A 19,741-nucleotide genomic window follows, 5' to 3' on the forward strand; every position below is an offset into this window, starting at 1 on the left:
GTCAGCACTTTTGTGGGAGGATTAAGTCGGTTACATCGACTTCAATGCTCAACTTGTACTTATTTTATCGACCCCGAAAGGAAGAAAGGCAAAGTTGACCTCGACGGAATTTGAATTCAGAACATAAAGAGTGACGAAATATCGCTTGGCATTTTGCCCAGCGTACCAACGATTCTACTAGCTTATCACTTTGTCATCAAATTAATAAAAATTGATAGTTAAGGCGGCGAGCTGGCAGAGTCGTTACGATGTCGGGCGAATGCTTAGAAGCATTCCGTCCGTCTTTGTATTCTAAGTTCGAATAACACGGCAGTCAACTTTGCCTTTCGTCCTTTCAGAGTCGATAAAATAAGTACCAGTTAAGCACTGGAGTCGGTCGGTGTAACCGACTTAATTCTCCCCTAAAAGTGCTGACTTTGTACCAAAATTTTAAACCAATATTAAGATATTGAGATGTTAATTGAATATTCTATAATTATAATTGTTTTGTCTTCATCAGGAGATTGTTTAACTCTTCATTCTCACAAGGTGGGAACCTTCCCAGTAGCACTCGTCCTTTTAGAAATAATAACCTAATCTTCCTTACCACACTGCACCGTCTTAGGTAAAAACGATGAAAATATTGAACAATGTAGTCCAGAATATACTATTAGTTATGACTAGAACATATTTGATCATAGATCTGCTCTATTAGGCTACTAATAAAATAAAGAAGCCCTAAAGTAGTACTCGGTTGATTTATATCCATATAATGCAACCAAGTTGCGAATGGAATTACAGTGCTGGATGGCTTAAAAGACGCATGAGCATATTAGATGCACCCTAATTTCAGGACAAAGTTTTTAGTGCATCAAATCTTATAGGAGGCCCAGCTTTGAAAATAGGATCCAGAGAGAGGCTTTTTTGGAGACTAAAGCAGCGCGGACCCGAACGCGCAGTCGCGCGTACGCGCTAGCTTGTCTTGAGTGGTCGACCCTAACCCTAACCCGCGTGTGCAAATGAATATGTGTTTAGGGTTAGGGTTAGAATCGACCATTCACGACTAGTTAGCGCGGACGCGCGACTGCGCGTTCGGGTCCGCGCTGCTTTAGTAGTACAGACATTTTTTGGATGGGGAAAATGTACATCATTTTATGTCTTCAAATACTGTTTAATAACAAACTTCAGGTTAAATAACCAACGGTGTCACTAGAATAAGTCCTCGTGCCGTATTAGGTCCTTTATATCAAATACATATCTGTGTAATTTTATTGTGCCTAGGGAGAGTCCTTCTCTTTTAGTGCCTTATTACTTAACACACGCACCGGTTCGATTTCCACTCATTTATTTTTCTAAAATTTTCGTTGCGTCTTGCAACCTGTAATTCATTTCCCATCCAAGATGCATTACAGAGATATTAAGCGTCTACAGGACATAGGAAGTAGAGTTGACATGTGCATGATTTGAACTCAGAATGTAAAGAGCCGTAAATAAACAGTACGGAATTAATGTATTTAGTCGGAGTCTTTTAACAATTCGGTTATTAACGTACTGTGCATTCTTTTTTTTACTCATGAAAATGACTCTGTGTGTGTAGAAGAAGAAGAAGAATGGGACTTCTGAGTTAAAGACTTATCCAAACTTATACGTAACCAATCGTCAGACAAACGTGAATATTTATAACTATCGTCGTCGTCGTCGTCGTCGTCATCATCGTCTTTTTTTGCGTCGTCTTCCATGCTTGCATGGGTCGGACGGTTTGATAGGATCCGACGGGTCAGAGAACTTTAGCGTTTTCCATTGTCTGCTTTGGCATGGTTTCTACAGCTGGATGTTCTTCCAAATTAACAGTTATTACATTCAAAAATTTTACGATATCGGATACATTATTTCAATAAGTGTTAATTTAATCCCAATAAACTCATTGACTACAATTAACTATTACAAAAGCCAACACTTGTTAGGAACCAACAGGAAGTCTAGAAAGAGTAGCTAAATCTCTCTTATTTTATCGCCTTAACATCTCAAAATAACTAAAGGTATTTTAGGTAGGACTCAATACATTGAAGAACGTGGGCATAGATATTGTTTGAATAACACATGATGGTTATGTTTGGAACAACTATCGCACACTCACGCATGGAGACACGTTTATACATGCATCCGTGCGCATGCACGCACGCACAAGCACATAATGCACACACACTTACAAGCACATACACTTACATGCACACACCTGTACACACATACAACCACACACACACACACACACACACACATCCATGCAAACACACACGCGCACGATTTTGGGAGTTCTCTCCCTTGCTCTCTTTGAGAGAGATTTTCTTAAACATTGTTTTCTCTATTTATTTTGCTACGGTTTGTGGCCATGCTGGTTCAACGTTAATGACTTTTCTTTCCATTATGGTTATACTTGCAGTTAAATTAAAAAAAGAAGTTATTTTGGCCTTATCATATTAAACCTTTAACCATACATGGATGCGTGCGAACATATTGCATACACACACGTACTATATACACACATAAACGCTTACACATATACATATACACGCATACAAGCACAAATATGCACGCATGCTTACATACACGCAAGCACACGCATTCACTCATATACACTAATGTACACACATACATTCATACATATACATATAAGCACATACATGCAAACGCATATACGCACACACTCTCTTTAAAATCTTAAGACCACAGCTAAGTACAAGCCCATAACTCTCACTACATCCCGCCCCTGATGCTTCTAGAATCTTTTATATTGCGTAATATCCGCCACAGAGCTTCTACCTGGGCTTTATCGCAAATAATTGTCTCGCACACCTATCATAATGGAATTATCAACCATTTCTCCAAAACACTCCATATTCTTGTTGTTGAATTACCCCCCCCCCCACGCACATCTTGTTCTGTCTCTTCACTGACTCATCAGCATGAAATTTTATACCCTCATCGCTTTTATTGTTTATGGTACCATCTCCTCGCCATCACACTCAGTACGCGCGCGCACGTGTACGTACATATGTCTCGCTCCCCCTTTCTCTCGCGCTTTCTCTGTGTACGCTTCATTTATATATATATATATATATATATATATATATATATATATATATATATATATGTGTGTGTGTATGTTTGTTTCTCTTTCTCTCTCTATTTCTCCCTTCATCTCTCTTTCACTGCATGCTTCACTTTCTCTCTGTCTCATCACGTTTTCCATATATTCCCACTTTCTACTTTTTCCTTGTGTATTCTTTTCTCTGTCTCTCTTCTCTCTCTTTCTCTCTATGCTCATCTCCATCTGCTGGTATTCTGACTTTCTACTGCAATAAGAAAGAAATTAAAAAATTAATTTCTTCTGTTCTTCTAAAATAATTTAAAGCCAAGAAATGGGTAATAAAAGTAATTAGGAATAAAACGATAGCAATTAAGTGTATGGAAGAAATCCGATCTTTTCCAAGTTATAGGAAACAGTTCTAGACATGTATTATTAGAACTCATTAGTGAAACAGTCTTACTAATGTTGGTAAAATATGGTATGATTAGAGGGATATTTGGGTGCTGTTTCTGGTAGGCCTAACAACTATGTAGGGGTTCCATCATTGAATTAGTTTAACTTGGGTTCTTGTTGTTTAACCCCTGGTCAGCTTTGATTGAGAAGACACGATCAGAGATTCTCTAGCTACGATCATCCTGTCATTTGTTATCTAGGACTACATTGTTCAACTGCTCTTTATTTTTTTTTTTTAAGATATTAAGGTAAATTTTAATGTGGATTTAGCTGTTATTTCTAACGGACCACGTAGAGGCTCCCTCTTTAGCTGATTGTATCTTATGTAACATTTTCAGGTGATCTAGTTGGTACCTGTTTCTGATTTGGTCAGGTGAGGCTGTACACGAGGCTGATTTTGTGTTTGTATCGGTACACTATCCACTAACCATTTCTTCCACCTTTTGCCACTTTACCTGATGCTTTATCATATCGTCAATAATAACGTTTTGTGGATGGGCTGAACTGTTACTCAGAGTGTATCATGTATTTAGAAAAAGTTTATCAGAAGTGTATTGTTTGTTGTTTTTATCTCTGTTGCTTTGTCTCCTTTCAGATTTGGTGTTGCTGGTGGTTCCAATGTGTCTGGAGATGAGGTCAAGAAGTTGGACATTCTGTCCAATGACCTTTTCATCAACATGCTCAAATCTTCGTTCACGACCGCCCTGATGGTTAGTGAAGAGAATGAGAAAGCTATTGAGGTTGAAATCGAAAACCAAGTGAGGATTCAGTTTGGTATTATTATTATTGAAGACATCACACAGTATTCAATACTGTGATGTAGATTGAAAATATAGTGTGTAGCAGGGATTTGTGCTGTCTGTCAAGTCATAACAAGGCCCTCAGACAGACAACATTTTATGTAGTATGCATGCAGTTCCAAATGAAACTGATTTTTGCAACACACCAAGATTGCAGGATATTTCTAAAGTGTCCAGACTCTTCTTCAGGTTGGGTAGTATCGAACTCAATGCTCTGATGAGTATCGAACTCAATGCTTTGACTCTTGCAGCTGCCACATCCTGGTGATCTTTATTATTACTATTAAGACAGCAAGCTTGTAGAATTGTTAGTATGCTTTTCATTTGTCTTTACAGTCTGATTTCAAATTCTGCCAAGGTCAGCTTTGCCTTTCATCCTTTTGGGGTCAATAAAATAAGCAGCAATTGATTACTGGAGTCAATGTAATTGACTAGTCCCCTCACACAAAATTTCAGGCCTTGTGTTTGTAGTAGAAAGAAAGCAGTGAGCTGGTAGAATCGTTAGCCTGATTAGCAAAATGCTTAGCGACATTTCATCATTCTGTGCTCATTTCATGTAGTTTTCAATGTAGCACTTTTGTTACCTCATCGTGTTGTCACAACTTAGAGTGTATCATTATTATTATTATTATTATGGTAGCAAGCTGGCAGAATCATAAGCATGCTGGGGAAAATGTTTAGCAGCCTTTCATCCATTCTGAGTTCATTTCATGTTCTGAGTTCAAATTCTGCTGAGGTTGACTTTGCCTTTCATCCTTTTGGGGTTGATAATTATGTACCAGTGAAACACTGGGGTCAATGTAATCAACTAGTCTCCTCCCCCAAAATTTCAGGCCTTGTGCCTTTAGTAGAAGGCATTATTATTATTTTTATTGTTCGTCTTGTATTGTCCTTTAATGTTTTGATTTATATTAGCCAATAAAAAGAATTAATTATTATTATTATTGTTACACACTTCTAGAAATAAATTCTTTCCTTCATCCCTACCCTGGTCTGGTCTGTCAAACAGTGTTAAATATGTATTACTCTTATTAAAATGGAGGGGTGACAGATTGACGGAACTTATAGAATGCCAGACAAAATAACCTGCATTCCACGAACCTTGATTTTGTCTTTCATCCTTCTGAGATCAGTAAAATAAAGTACCAGTTAAGATTGATTTAATCAGTTGTCCCTTCCCTGCAGTTTTCTGACCTTCTATGTTAAAAATTATTATAGTTATGGTGGTTGTGATGATGATGTTTAACCCCAGATCAGCCCTAAATTGAGCAAGCAGACATTCCAGCCATGATCAATCTCATCTTTTCCTTATGTAGTCAGAATCAAGGGTTACTTTCTCCAACATGTCCATTTAAGTAAGTAGAGTGTAATTTGAAGGCCCTTGGCTGCTATTCCTTGCAGTTCATATCACCATATAGATACACACGTGTTGGCTTGTGGTAATTGGTAGAATCAGAGTTGCAAAGAAAATACCTTGTGTTGTTTAGTTCCTAGATCTAAGTTCAAATCCTGTGGAGGTTCAACCTAGTCCTGAAAGGATAATGTTACAGAATGGAAATGATTGAAAGAGGAGGAGAATAGAATTTTTTCCTTTACATTAAAGACTTACATATTTCAAAATGAATGTCAATAAAGTTAGCACAATTCTTGTTATATCATGTTTTGGGACTGGTTGTCTGATGCAACTTCATGCTGTACAGTGGTTGTACAAGAAGTTAAAAGTGAAACTGGACTTGATATTTGCCATAAGTTTTGATGAAGAAACAGTAAATTTGCTGAAATTGTACCACATTACACTAAACAACAGTAGCAACAACAACAACAATATCATCATCACCATCATCACTATCATCACCATCATCACCATCACTATCACTGTCATCATCACCACTCCCATTTTGCTATAGATATATTTATTGCAAGAAACATTAGGTTTCTTTTTCTAACATTTTACATTGTTCAAACTACACAATATGTGAAAATCAAACTAGGAGTTTTGAAAGAAGTATCTATAAAACTAGTTTTTGAACATTGAATGGTTTGTGGGGTCCACCAGAATAAAATTGTAATCAAAGGGGTCCTTAGATAAAAAAAAAAAATGGTTGAGAACCATTGCTTAACCAATGACATGTTCATAAAATGTGATATAAAATAAGATACTGCTCTGGGAAAGGCTTAACTGCTACCACTTCCTGTTTAACTTACTCTAAAATAGTGAGTTAGTTGATACAAAATAAGCTGAAGCAATATTGTGGTTAATGATGTTTTGTTTGTTTCTGATATTTTCTAGGGAAAATATATCGTCTGCTTTGATCCTTTGGATGGTTCTTCAAATATTGATTGTTTGGTTTCTATAGGATCCATTTTTGGAATTTATCGAAAGGTGAGTTACTTCTACAGTTATCCTCAAACATATACTGCATATCTTTATCTGTCTGTCTCTCTGTCTGTATTTATAGGTGCATGTGTTTATATCTCCTTATATTGACATGCGTGATAGTAGTAGTGTCATTTATTTCAGAAAATTTGCCCCCACCAAAAAAGGTCACCATTACAACTGGTGATAGTATGTTTACATCCCTCTAACTTAGCAGTTTGACGAATATAACCAATGGAATAAGTAGTGGCCTTAGAAAAAAAATAATTACTGGGGTTAATTCAACTACAATTCTTCAAGGCAGTGCCCCTGCATGGTTGCAGTCTAATGTATATATTATACATAACAGTTATATGGATGAAGAGAGCTTGTGTATGGTTAAGGAGAGCTGCATCAAGAAGTGCTGATTTCTAATTGAAGAGAGAACATGTGGAAGGGTAGACCTAGGAAGATATGGGATGAAGTGGTGAGAAAGTACCTTCAGCCATTGGTCTTTAGAGTGGGGATGACAAGGGCCCAAAACTTCTGGTAGTTTGTTGTGCTTGAGAATGCACATCAAGCTAAGTAAAAATGTGGTTGTCCTTGCATACAGGCATATCCCCTACATTTCTCTTCAGCTGAGCAATCCTAATCTTGTGAGCTCATGGGTGCTGGTTCCATGTAAAAGCACCCATGCTAGTGCTGCATAAAAGTACCCAGTACACTTTTGTAAAGTGGTTCACATGAGGAAAGGTATCCAGCCATAGAAACCATCCCAAAACAGACATGGAGCCTAGGCAGCTTTTCAGCTGGCCCCAGCTCCTGTCAAACCTTCCAACTCATGCCAGCATAGAAAACAGATATTAAATGATGATAATGGTGACGATGATGATGATGAGGATATTCCTCACACATTTTGTTATAGATCATCTTAACCTCATCTTATTAAAGGTGGATCTATGCAGGAATGCTTTGCTGCAATACTTAGGTACATCATCATCATCATCATCATCATCATCATCATCATCATCGTTTAACGTCCGCTTTCCATGCTAGCATGGGTTGGACGATTTGACTGAGGACTGGTGAAACCGGATGGCAACACCAGGCTCCAATCTGATTTGGCAGAGTTTCTACAGCTGGATGCCCTTCCTAACGCCAACTACTCAGGGAGTGTAGTGGGTGCTTTTACGTGTCACCCGCACGAAGGCCAGTCAGGCGGTACTGGCAACGGCCACGCTCAAAATGGTGTATTTTATGTGTCACCCGCACAAGAGCCAGTCCAGGGGCACTGGCAATGATCTCGCTCGAAAATCCTTACACATGTCACAGGCACAAGTGCCAGAAAGGCAACGCTGGGCACAGGTGCTATCCCGATTTCGCTTTTGCTTGCCCCAATAAGTCTTCGCAAGCTGAGTTTCGTGTCCAATGAAGGAGACAAATTCAAATCCCTCTGAATCCCACTGTGCCTTTCCTCTTTCCTTGGGTCAGTAAAATAAATACCATTCAGGTGCTAAGTATCAATTTAAACCCCTGTACACCCAGTGACTAAAATTTGAGGACTTGTGCCAATGTTAGAGAACATGGTTGTGAGCTGGCAGAATTGTTAGACAATTGGAAAAAAAATACCTTGTGGTATTTATTCCAGCTCTTTATATTCTGAGTTCAAATTCTGCCAAGGTCATTTGCTTTTCATCAAATAAAGCACCAGGTAAGTACTGGGTCGATGGTTTTGATTAACCCCTTTTCTGAAAATGGCTGGTCTTGTGCCAAAATTAGGAACTATTTTATGAGTGAATGATTAAATAAATAACAAATCTAATTAGTTAATTAATTCCCTTAATTCTCTTTTTCATCCAGTTGTCTTCAGGCCCTGCTACTGAGAAAGATGCCCTGCAACCTGGCCGAGACTTGGTTGCCGGTGGATATGCCCTTTATGGCAGTGCTACTATGGTTGTTCTATCCACTGGTCAAGAGGTAAATGGATTCATGTTGGACCCTGTAAGTTTTATTTTTTTGTTTTCTATATTATTCCCTTTGAGGTTCTTCAAATGTCATGGGCACTGTACTTTCTTTGATGAGCTCATACACCTACAAAAATAAAGTTAATTATCTTTAAAGATCTACTATATTTGTTATGTAACAATTAATTTCATAAATATATTGTTAAGATGTTGCACAGTTTATCTCTCATCTTGAGTAAATCAACTGTGGAACATTATTGCAGCTTATAAAGTCATTAGCAGTAACACAGTTAGTGACCTGCATTAGCTGTGTGGTTAAGAACCTTGCATCCCAATCATGTGGTTTTAGGTTCAGTCCCACTGTGTAGCAGCTGGGCAAGTTCTATTATAGCCTTGGGCTGACCAAAGCTTTGTGAGCAGATTTGGTCAATAAAAACTGAAAGAAGTTTGTCCTGTCTCTCTCTCTCTCTCTCTCTCTCACATACACACATGTATGTATGTACCCTTGTCTTGATATCATGTGGTAGTTGTAAATGATGATGAGAGTTGGCAACAGGAAGGGCATCTGGTTGTAGAAAGTTTGCCTCAATGAATTCCAACTTAACCATGCAAGCATGGAAAAGTGGCCATCGCAATGATGATGATTATGATAATATGTGTGTAAATACCCATCCATACACACACACACACACACACACTTTCTCTCTTTCTCTCTCTCTCTCGCTCTCTCTGTCTCACTGACTCAACGAACAAAATCTTTACAAGCATCCTCCAGTGAGAACACAACTAGTCTTCTTCTTTCGATCATGGCATATTCCAAGAAAACTTTATTTGCATCACCTCTTCCCCTCCAAACATAAACCAAGTATAAATTAAAACCCTTGGCTATCACTTATAATGCTACATCTCACCATCACCAATGATCCCTCTCAGTAAACACACATTCTCAATGTAGCAATGATTGTATCACAAAGACTGTCATTCCTCTTTAGAGTTAGAAAATACTTTATCCCTCCCTTAACAACTATTAACACTCTCCAACAGAGGTCCTCGACTCTTTTGCACCATGGACTGGTTTCATGCAACGCTGGGGATCATGTGCATAACAAGACACAATAAAGTGCATAATATATAATTTAATTATTACATCATCATCGTCCTCATCATCATATAGCATCCATTTTCCATACTGGCATGGATAAGACTGTTTGACTGGAACTGGTAAGGTGGAGAGCTGCACTGGGCTCCAGTCTATTTTGGCTTGGTTTCTATGGCTGTTTGCCCTTCCTCATGCCAACCTATATAATGCATATATATTACAGACACACACACATATATATATGTATATATCTCGTTCGTCGCCCTTTCAAAGCCTAGCCAGACTCATGGGCCCGGTTTCCATGGCGTATGTGTTCCCCCAGCTGGACGGGACGCCAGTCCATCGCAGCATTACTCAAGAAACAGGAAGAAAGAGTGAGAGAAAGTTGGGGCGAAAGAGTACAACAGGTGTCGCCACTACCCCCTGCCAGAGCCTCGTGGAGCTTAGGTGTTTTCACTCAATAAATACTCACAATGCCCGGTCTGGGAATCGAAACCGCAATCCTCCGACCGTGAGTCCGCTGTCCTAACCACTGGGCCATTGGCTGCCTGTTCAGGCACTCTAAACTCCCCTTCCCCTGTCACTCTTCCTTTTCTTCTTATTTTCCTTTCTCCTCTTCTTTTTCCCTTATCTTCCTTTCTCCTCTTCTTTTTCCCTTATCTTCCTAGCCTTCTCTTTTCCTTCCTCCCTTCTTCCTCTTCCACTGCCTCCTCTTTCTCTTTGTCTCTTTCCTCTTCCTCTCTTTGTCTCTCCTCTTCATCCCTCTTCTCTTCATCTCCCTCCTCCTCATCTTTCTCCACTTTGTCTCCCTCCTCTTCATCTCTTCTACTGCCATCGCCTTCCCTCTCCTTCCTCATACCATCCTCCATTCCTTTACCCCCTCCCATTCCTCTCATCTCCCATGTTGTAACCACCCACCAAGGCTTGCCCTAAATCCTATATTCAGTCCTTCTTTCCCAGAATATTAAACCTATAGGATTCTTCAATTACATATGTTTTTGCTGGAACTGTTGGTCTGCAATTTTTCAACAAGAACGTCGACTGGGTCAGTTTGTTTTGTCTCAAAATCACTTCAAAGGTGATGGGCAGAGCCTCTTCCTCCAAACTAAAATGAAAAAAAAAAGAAACAAAAAAAAAAATCAAGCAAACAAAGCTAACCTTTTGATGTTTCAGTTTTCTGTAAATTAACTTTGTTTTATGTTTTGGCAGTCAATTGGAGAATTTCTCCTAACTGAAAGGAATATGAAAATTAAGCCACGAGGAAAAATCTATTCCCTCAATGAAGGTTATGCTCAGTATTGGGACAAGGCTACCTCAGAGTATATAAAGAGCAAGAAGTATCCTAAGGTAAGGTTTTTGCCATTTTGCTACTCTTCAAAGTATGAATAATTACAATGTGTAACACGATTTTTGTCCTTGGGTTGCTACTGTTATTTCCTGTTTGCTTACCCCTAGAAAATAAGAAAAATGACTAATATTTCCTTCAGACTTTACTTTTGTTATTTAAATGCCAAAGACTCCTTCTCAGCACATGGCTATGATGCTCTAACATTACTCCTGCTCATGATCAGAGATGCACATATTGTCAGCTACTAAGGAACATGCTCGGGTGGTTACAGTAAAGCAATTGATAAACAAATCTGTGGTCTTGAGTAGAATATTTGCTATACAGATATTTTCTGTTTCGGAAACTCAGTGCTGAATCTGTCTGAAATCTAATAGAAAATAGGTCTGTTTCAAAACATTGTTATCCTGATCTCAAAAGCAAAGTTTGAAGGGAATAGTAGTCATTTCCTTGGATTTCAAGAAAGAAGCAAATTGGAAATAACACTTCTTGACCAAAGACAAAAAAAAAAGTTTTGTTACACAGTGTAATTATTAACAGGTAACTCTTTTGATACCAACACACCTGAGACTGTTCCTGGTTCTATGATACAAACTTCCTCTTTTAAAGTGGTCTAAATTAAAACTCTCCATCAAAAGTTGATGTTAATTTATGTTCAAAACATCAGCTTAATAGTGACAGTTATTTTCCGAAATTCTCCTCTATTTTCAAAATTTAGTGAAACAAAGGCAGTGCAGTGCAACAGAATTATGATAATGAAAAAGTTCGTGTGTTAGAACTTTGAAGAATTTGTTCTATAAATTAGAGTATGTTATTTTCATCCTTTTAAATTTTTGAGTTCAAATCTAACTGGAGTTAACATTACCTTTAACCCTTTTGCATTCAAACTGGCCAGATCCAGCCTCTCACATTTATATTACAATGTCATTCTGAAAATAAATATCATTGAAATCTTGAAGCTACAAGATAATGCATGATTAATTCAAAACAATGTGAATAAATATGTATTACATTTAACAGAATAATCTGGATGCTAAAGGGGTTAATCTTTTTTGGGGTAGATAAGATGATATACCACTCAAGTGCTGGGGTTGAATAAATTGACAACCCTGACTTGCTCGCCTTGTGTCAGAATTTGAAACCAATATTAAAAATACCAATTTATGGCTAAAAATGATGCGGAAGCTTGAACCGTGTCCCTGCCACTTATTGGCTGATCATATTACTCATTTGGTACATTGATATTAGATATTATTGCTTAATAAATACAACTATAACAATTATGACAGCGACAATTTTGAGCAAGCCTATAAGAGACCCTCTATGTGGTTGCTTGGCTTGCTAAAAATAGCAGCAGTTCACTCTTGTAACCATACTATTTAAAAAGCAGAAGGGCTATGTTGGTAATGTAGTGTTGGATACACTATAGCTAGAAAAAGAAAAGAAAATGGAATGGTCATGGCTGGAATAGTGTTGATCATGGGACTGTTGTTGTTCAGTGACAATTGACCTAGAGTTAAAATAAAAATATGGATGCTTTTTGTTGATGTCTATTATGTTTAAGTTTTATTGAATTGTTTATGTCAGGAGGGAAAACCCTATGGTGCCCGCTACATTGGTTCCATGGTTGCTGATGTACACCGAACCTTGTGCTATGGAGGGATCTTCATGTACCCTGCCACATCACAGACTCCTAACGGAAAGGTTTGTTATAAGATTTTTTATTAAGCGTTGTTACTCACAAACATGCATGCACACACACACACACACACACACACACACACACACACACACACACACACACACACACACACACACACACACACACACACACACACACACACACACACACACACACACACACACACACACACACACACACACACACACACACACACACACACACACCCCAACCATCATCATCGTTTAGCATTCGTTTTCCATACATGTATAGGTAAGACTGTTTGACTGGGATTGGTAAGATGGAGAACTGCGCCAGGCTCCAGTCTGTATTGGTTTGATTTCTATGACTGGATGCCCTTTCTAACTCCAACCACTCCACAGAGTGTACTAGGTGTCTTTTATATGTTACTGACATGGGTGTCTTTTACATGTCACTGGTACTGGTTCCTTTCACATGTCACTGGCACAGGGATTCAAGGGCTCACAGCTCTTCAGTATCCTCCCAAAGAGAGACCGACATTGTGCGGACATAGGTCTCTTCAAAGCTAAATTGGATCTTCTGCTGTCAAGAGCCCCAGATGAGCCAACACGGTGGGAAGCTGAACGAGGGCAGCAGCATCAATCTCCTTCATTCACCAAACGCCAACTATTAGGGGATTAATGAAGGTGAAGTAACACTAGTTTGCAGTGCACCAGCATGGACACAACCATTGCCCTGAAGCGAGTAAAAGAAAGTGTATGTTAAATGGTGTATATATGTGAGTGCAGATATGTGTGTATGTATGTATGTATGTATATATATATATATATATAAAAACAAATATATATATGCATGTATGTTTATATATGTATATACATGTGTGATTGTGTGTATGTTTACATTTGCACTTCCTTGACACCTAGCTACAAGCAGTGTTGTCATTTTCCCTGTCAACACATCATCACCTTGAGCCTTCGCAAACATGTGGAATAAGAGGCCTTTTTCTTGAAAGGCATGGAATAGTTCATGACACAAAGGGCATCTAACTATAAAATAATGTTTCTGTAATGTATTCATCTAATCCATGATAGTATGGAAAAACAGATGTAAAAATAAACAAATGAATATATATTTTTTTCTTAAATTTACCTAATAGTAATGTTTGGTACCCTTCTATCACCACCCTCTGAATTTCAGTCCCCAACTGTTTCAGCACTCCTTATCTCAGTACACCTGTTTAGGTACTTTCTGGTTGAGTACCCCAGATTCAGTACACCAATCTCATTTTAGTGTCCTTTATTATTTGTTAATTTACTAAATTCTTCATTATTTACAATATTAATTGAAACATTAAGAGCATATTTCAACAGAAATATGGTAACAAAACAGTTAATAATGATGAAGTTACTTTACTAAATTCTTTAAGATTTTCAAAATTAATTGAATCAAAGACAGTGTAATTCACAATATGATAACAAAAGAGCTATATACTCCTTGAAATAATGGACCAACCATTTATTTTCAAAGTGTTTTCTAAGTCCTTATTTCTTATCGTTCCAGCTCCGACTATTGTACGAGTGCAACCCCATGTCTTTTATCATTGAGAAAGCTGGTGGTTTAGCTACCACAGGAACCATGCCCATTCTTGATGTTGTTCCTACAAGCCTTCACCAAAGAGTTCCTATCTTTTTGGGATCGAAAGATGATGTTCAAGAGGTTATAGAACTCTACAAACTTCATGGAACTAATTAAAAGAAATCCAGAGAAAAGAATAAAACATTTTTGCTGTTTATTCAATTTTTTCAATTTCTTAACTGTTAAAGAATGAATTAAGGGGAATAATTATATGCAAATATGTGCACTGTTTTTGATTTTTTTTTGATGTCATTGTAATAAATATATTTTTTTTGTTTTGAATATTTCCAAACTGTGTTTTATTATTATTATTATAATTATTATTATTATAAGGCATTGAGCTGGTAGAATCATTAGCACACTGGGCAAAATGTTTAGCAGCATTTCATCCATCTTCACATTCTGGGTTCAAACTCCGCCAAAGTTGCCTTTGCCTTTCATTCTTTTAGGGTTGATAAAATAAGTACCAGTAAGTACTGGGGTTGATGTAATTGACTTAATCCCTTCCCCCAAATTTGAGGCCTTGTGCTTCCAGTAGAAAGGTTGACTGCCCCATATGCAAGCAACAGTAGATGCAGCGGCAGCAGAAAAAAGTGGTCCCTACATCATCAACAGTGAAACAGCCTCTGGCCATCGCCAGGCCACCACCAACACCAGCAACAGAGTCAACACCGGTGATGGCGTCACCATCACCACCACCAGCAGCAATGGGTGGGGCCCTGTGGGACACTCTAGACAAAGACCCCCAAAACCTCTTCCTTCCTGACCTAAACAACTTGGACTGTTCGAGTACTGAGATCGAGATGGGTAGAGTGGCAGACAGTGCCCCCAAAAAGAAAAAGAAAATAATCTAGAGAGACATTGGATAAAGAGGGGAAGCACAATAAACAATCTGAACTTCCCAACAGCAACAACTCACACACACAACAAACAATACCACCACCACCTTCACCAGTGCTACCACTTACAACACAGACTCCACAAGCACTACCAACCTCACAGCAAGAGACTCAAGCAAACACCATAAAAACGAACTTTCCAGAAGCTGTTGGGTCTTTTCAGAGAAGCCTCTCTAAACGACTCTACAAAAACCTTGTGGAAACATCCACACAAAACAAGAAGGGGGCCACCCCACCAAATAACAGAGCTCTTCTCCGTCCTAAATATTTATTGTTTTTAGTATGGTCATGCTCAGAATCGGTAGTATAAATGTCAGGGTCCTCAGGTCACCTTGGAAACAAGGTCACCTATAAAACGACCTGAGGTCCTTCAGTGTAGATGTAGCAGCCATTAGTGAAACCAGGCTTTCTGACCTGTAGGACCTCATGACCCTTTTCGGTGAGTACGCGATCTTCCTATCTCTGTGTCAGCTGAGAGGTGGCGGTGGTGGTACTGTGGTGCTTTTCTGGAAAGGCTTGGATCTGAAAATAAAGGCAATCTTCCTGGATCCGGAGGGTAAGTTGGTGTTCCTAGATATGAGCAGCAGGGACAGCGGTGCCTTCAGACTGGTGGCTGCCTATGCTCCAACAGGGGAAGGACAGTCGGAATACTTCAAGCGCATGGAAGTTTTTCTGGCAATGTCTCACACTTTAGTACTAGTAAGGGATTGGAATGTTTAGATGAACGTTTCGATCATGTGGGAATATCTGATAAGAGAATGGGGTGAAAAGCCTCAAACCTTTAGATAGAGTTTTCTGTAGACCAGCGGATAGTGATAGTATAGGTTGTCTGTAGTTTCACATAGTTGACTACACAGACCACAAATAGACGGATAGAAATTTGTTTATGTTAATATGCTTAAAAGCTAACATGATATAATTCTGTGGTGCTCAAAAATAATTTTGAAATTTGAATACAAATATGAACATGAAAAAAGAAAAAATGGACGACAAAAAAATTAAATTTTTTTAATTAATTTTTTTATTTAAGTTTTTAGATAAAATATTTACATAGATTTTGCTGTAAAAATATCTTATTACTGTATTCTATCGTTGTAAATTTGTATAATGGTAGTATTAGATTAGGTTTAGTTTCTGATATTCTACCATTTATGCATTCATTTCAAGAGAATTAAGAAAAATTTGTTTTTAAATATGCAGTTATTTTTATGTGATCAAGGCAATTTTGTTTTGTTTTGTGGTAGTATTGTGTCACTGAATGCTGGGTATTTGGATGTGTGTGTGACACTTTTCTGACAATCACATTTATTTAATTCTCTCTAAGCCTTCATTTTGATGTGGCTCGATTTTAAGAACTGGGTCAGTGTAAAGGTAAATTTACAAGAATCAAAAAGAGGAAAAAAAAAGGATGTCTTTTTTTCTATATTCTTCCAATATACAGAAGACATAGCATGTGAAAGGTGTCAAGTGACTTGACAAGTCTATGATAGTGACAACAGTGAGTTAAACTACCACCCTGTCATCCAAAATATCTTAAGTAGTCTAAAAGAAGCAAAAATAAAACAAACTAACATTGTGCTGCCTGTAGTATCAAATGAGTAGCAAATAGCAAGTATGAAATATGTGTCAAGAAAAAGAAGAAAAAACAAGAACAAAAGCATTTAAAAAAGCTACAAAAAAAACAAACTAACTAAAATGTAAAATAAACTATTAAAAACTGAAGAGATTTAAAGAGTGAGAAGAAAAAATGGTTACAAAGGAAATTATTGCAATATTATATATAAAATTAGTTTGTTACACGAGGAATCTTGAAATCAACAATTCCCATAGATTTTTGTGGCACTTCTCCATTGTAGTCTTTCTCAGTGCGCTTGCGTCGAACTAAGTAGATGAGTACACCACACAGAATGAGAAGAACTAAAACCACAGCTCCTAGACATGTGATCATGGTGATGAACTCGTTTTTGGCCAGACAGTCTTCAGGTGGAGTCATAGCTGGAAAAAAAGAATTCAAAAACAAAAAACAATAATTGCTTAGATGTTGGTACAAGGCCAGCAATTTCAAGAAGAATGAAGTTAGATGATTACATTGGTACTGCAGTACTTGACTGGTACTTTATTTTATCGATTACAAAGGATGAAAGTCAAATTTGACTCCAGCAGAATTTGAACTCGAAATGTCATACCATACAGAATTTACCAGCATTCAAATGATTCTACCTACTTGCCCTCTTAATAATAACAGCAATAATAATAATAAGCCTTTCTACCACGGGCACAAGGCCAGTAATTTTGGGAGAGGGGCTAAGTCAATTACATTGATGCCAGTGCTTAACCGGCACTTATTTTATTGACCCTGAAGGATGAAAGACAAGGTTGACTTCAGTGGAATTTGAACTCAGAATGTAAGGACAGATGAAATACCGCTAAGCACTTTGTCCAGCTTACTAATGATTCTGCCAGCTCACCACCTTAGCAGCAGCAACAACAACAACAACAACAACAATAATAATAATAATGGCTTCAAATTTAGGCTCAATGCCAGTAATTTTAGGGGAATGATTAAGTCGATTACATTGATCCCAGTAATTCACTAGTACATTATTTTATTGACCCCTAAAAGGATAAAAGGCAAAGACGACCCAGGCAGGATTTGAACTTACAAAGTAAAGAGTCAGATGAAATACTGTAATGTAATGCTCTAACAATTTTGCCAGCTCACCACCATTCTAATAAATTTTCAAAAATAGGTAGAGAACCACACATCATTTAAGTTACAGAAGAGTATTTTGTTGTTATTATTTTCACATCTAGGATGCTTTTTAAGAACTAGTGGAACCTGTTAAATTACCATATAGGGAGCTGCACCAAGTTCTGATCTGATTTGGCAAGGTTTCTATGACTGAATGCCCTCCCTAATGCCAACCACTCTGAGAGTGTAGTGGCATCGGCATCAGCCGTAACTATGGTCTCACTTGGCTTGACAGGTCTACACAAGCACGGTATAACACCAAAGGTCTTGGTCACCTGTCACTGCTTACATGAGGCCCAATGCTTGAACAGTGCGTTTTACATGCCACTGGCATCAGCCATGACTATGGTTTCAACATATATATATATATATATATATATATATATATATATATATATATATATATATATATATATATATATATATATATATATACATGATGGGTTTCTTTTAGTTTCAGACTACTAAATTATATATGTAGATATATTATTAACCACACATATTCAGTGTATGTGTTTTGCTTGTTCGCTGGTGTGCTGTGGTATAGGGAAGTGGGGAGTCCTTGATAATGTTTATGATACTAACGCTGCTTTTAATTCATAATTGAATATATATATATATATATGTGTGTGTGTGTGTGTATTCAATTGAACCGTTTCTTGCTGACAATCCACCTGGAAGATTTGCTGACAAGAATATAAATAAAACATAAAAAACAGACAGTGTTGGAACTCTTTTAAACAAAATAATATATTCCTCTATACACAATCATACAAAGCCCCTTTTTTTGTATTTATTTTTATTCGCATATATATATATATATATATATATACACATATTTATATGTTATATGGGTGTGTGTTTGTCCTCACCATGCTGTTCTTGACAACTGATGTTGGTTTGTTTACTTCACCGTAATTTAATAGTTTGGCAAAAGAGACTTATAGAATAAGAAGCAGGCTTAAAAAAATACATACTAAGATTGATTTGTCTGGCTAAACACATCAAGATAGTGCCCCAGCATGATTGCAGTCCATTGACCAAAAGAAGTAAAAGTTAAAAGGTAAAGAAGATTTAAAATCAGAGAAAAACAAATGGTTAACTTACTCGACATATTTTGAATACTCAGTTCCCTGACATAAAGAGTTTTTGAGAGAGTTTTCTGTTCTTTTCCATCAGTCACTTCTATAGCACCACTGACACCGCCCACATCTCTGCGTTTACGACCAAAAGCATTGCTGTTATCTCTACAAGACAACTGTTGGAGGAACAGTAGAAGGAGGAAGAAGATAAGAAGAAAAATGATGTAATATGAGTCAAAGAGGAAGTTAAAACCCTGTTGGTTGATTTACTAGGAATAGCAGTGAAATTTCCCCCAAACCATACCTTGTCATCTTTTTGAAAAGAATATATTAGATGATGCAGTTCTAGATACGCTATGCCTGAAAACAAAAACTATGATTATCCATGGTTAGAGTGCCTTTGGTCATAGTTCTACTGGTTTGGATTAAACATCAACAACAACCACAATAGCTGCAGCAGCAACAGTAGCAACAACAGCAGCAGCAGCAGAGGCAGTGGCAATACAAACATGAAACAAGGGATTAGTAGTACGAATGATGCTATAGGGATGGTTGCAAAATTCAAAATTCTCAAGGGTACAACATTTCATAAGAAAAAGACATCAACTAAAAGCAAAGAAATAACA

The 19,741-nt window shown here is 37.6% G+C and overlaps 2 protein-coding genes across 4 annotated transcripts in view; one reads left to right on the forward strand and one right to left on the reverse strand.

Annotated features, from left to right (window-relative positions):
* LOC106868967 (fructose-1,6-bisphosphatase 1) overlaps positions 1 to 14,674 on the forward strand; it is a 32,432-nt gene extending 17,758 nt beyond the window's left edge. For both annotated transcript variants that reach the window (XM_014914445.3, XM_014914446.3), the window contains exons 2-7: positions 4,116 to 4,278; positions 6,611 to 6,703; positions 8,537 to 8,677; positions 10,949 to 11,086; positions 12,672 to 12,788; positions 14,308 to 14,674. In XM_014914445.3, the coding sequence (XP_014769931.1) occupies positions 4,116 to 4,278; positions 6,611 to 6,703; positions 8,537 to 8,677; positions 10,949 to 11,086; positions 12,672 to 12,788; positions 14,308 to 14,499 (844 nt within the window). In that variant the 3' untranslated portion in view covers positions 14,500 to 14,674. The remainder of the gene's footprint in view (positions 1 to 4,115; positions 4,279 to 6,610; positions 6,704 to 8,536; positions 8,678 to 10,948; positions 11,087 to 12,671; positions 12,789 to 14,307) is intronic.
* A 1,830-nt stretch (positions 14,675 to 16,504) lies between these two features.
* Positions 16,505 to 19,741, reverse strand: part of LOC106868969 (EGF-like domain-containing protein 2) — a 46,268-nt gene continuing 43,031 nt past the window's right edge. For both annotated transcript variants that reach the window (XM_014914449.3, XM_014914448.3), the window contains 2 exons: positions 19,141 to 19,291; positions 16,505 to 17,276 (listed from right to left, as the gene is read on the reverse strand). In XM_014914449.3, the coding sequence (XP_014769935.1) occupies positions 17,068 to 17,276; positions 19,141 to 19,291 (360 nt within the window). In that variant the 3' untranslated portion in view covers positions 16,505 to 17,067. The remainder of the gene's footprint in view (positions 17,277 to 19,140; positions 19,292 to 19,741) is intronic.

This window comes from Octopus bimaculoides, chromosome 16 (assembly GCF_046866305.1).
Source record: "Octopus bimaculoides isolate indiv1 chromosome 16, ASM4686630v1, whole genome shotgun sequence".
Classification (NCBI taxonomy): Eukaryota; Metazoa; Mollusca; class Cephalopoda; order Octopoda; family Octopodidae; genus Octopus; species Octopus bimaculoides.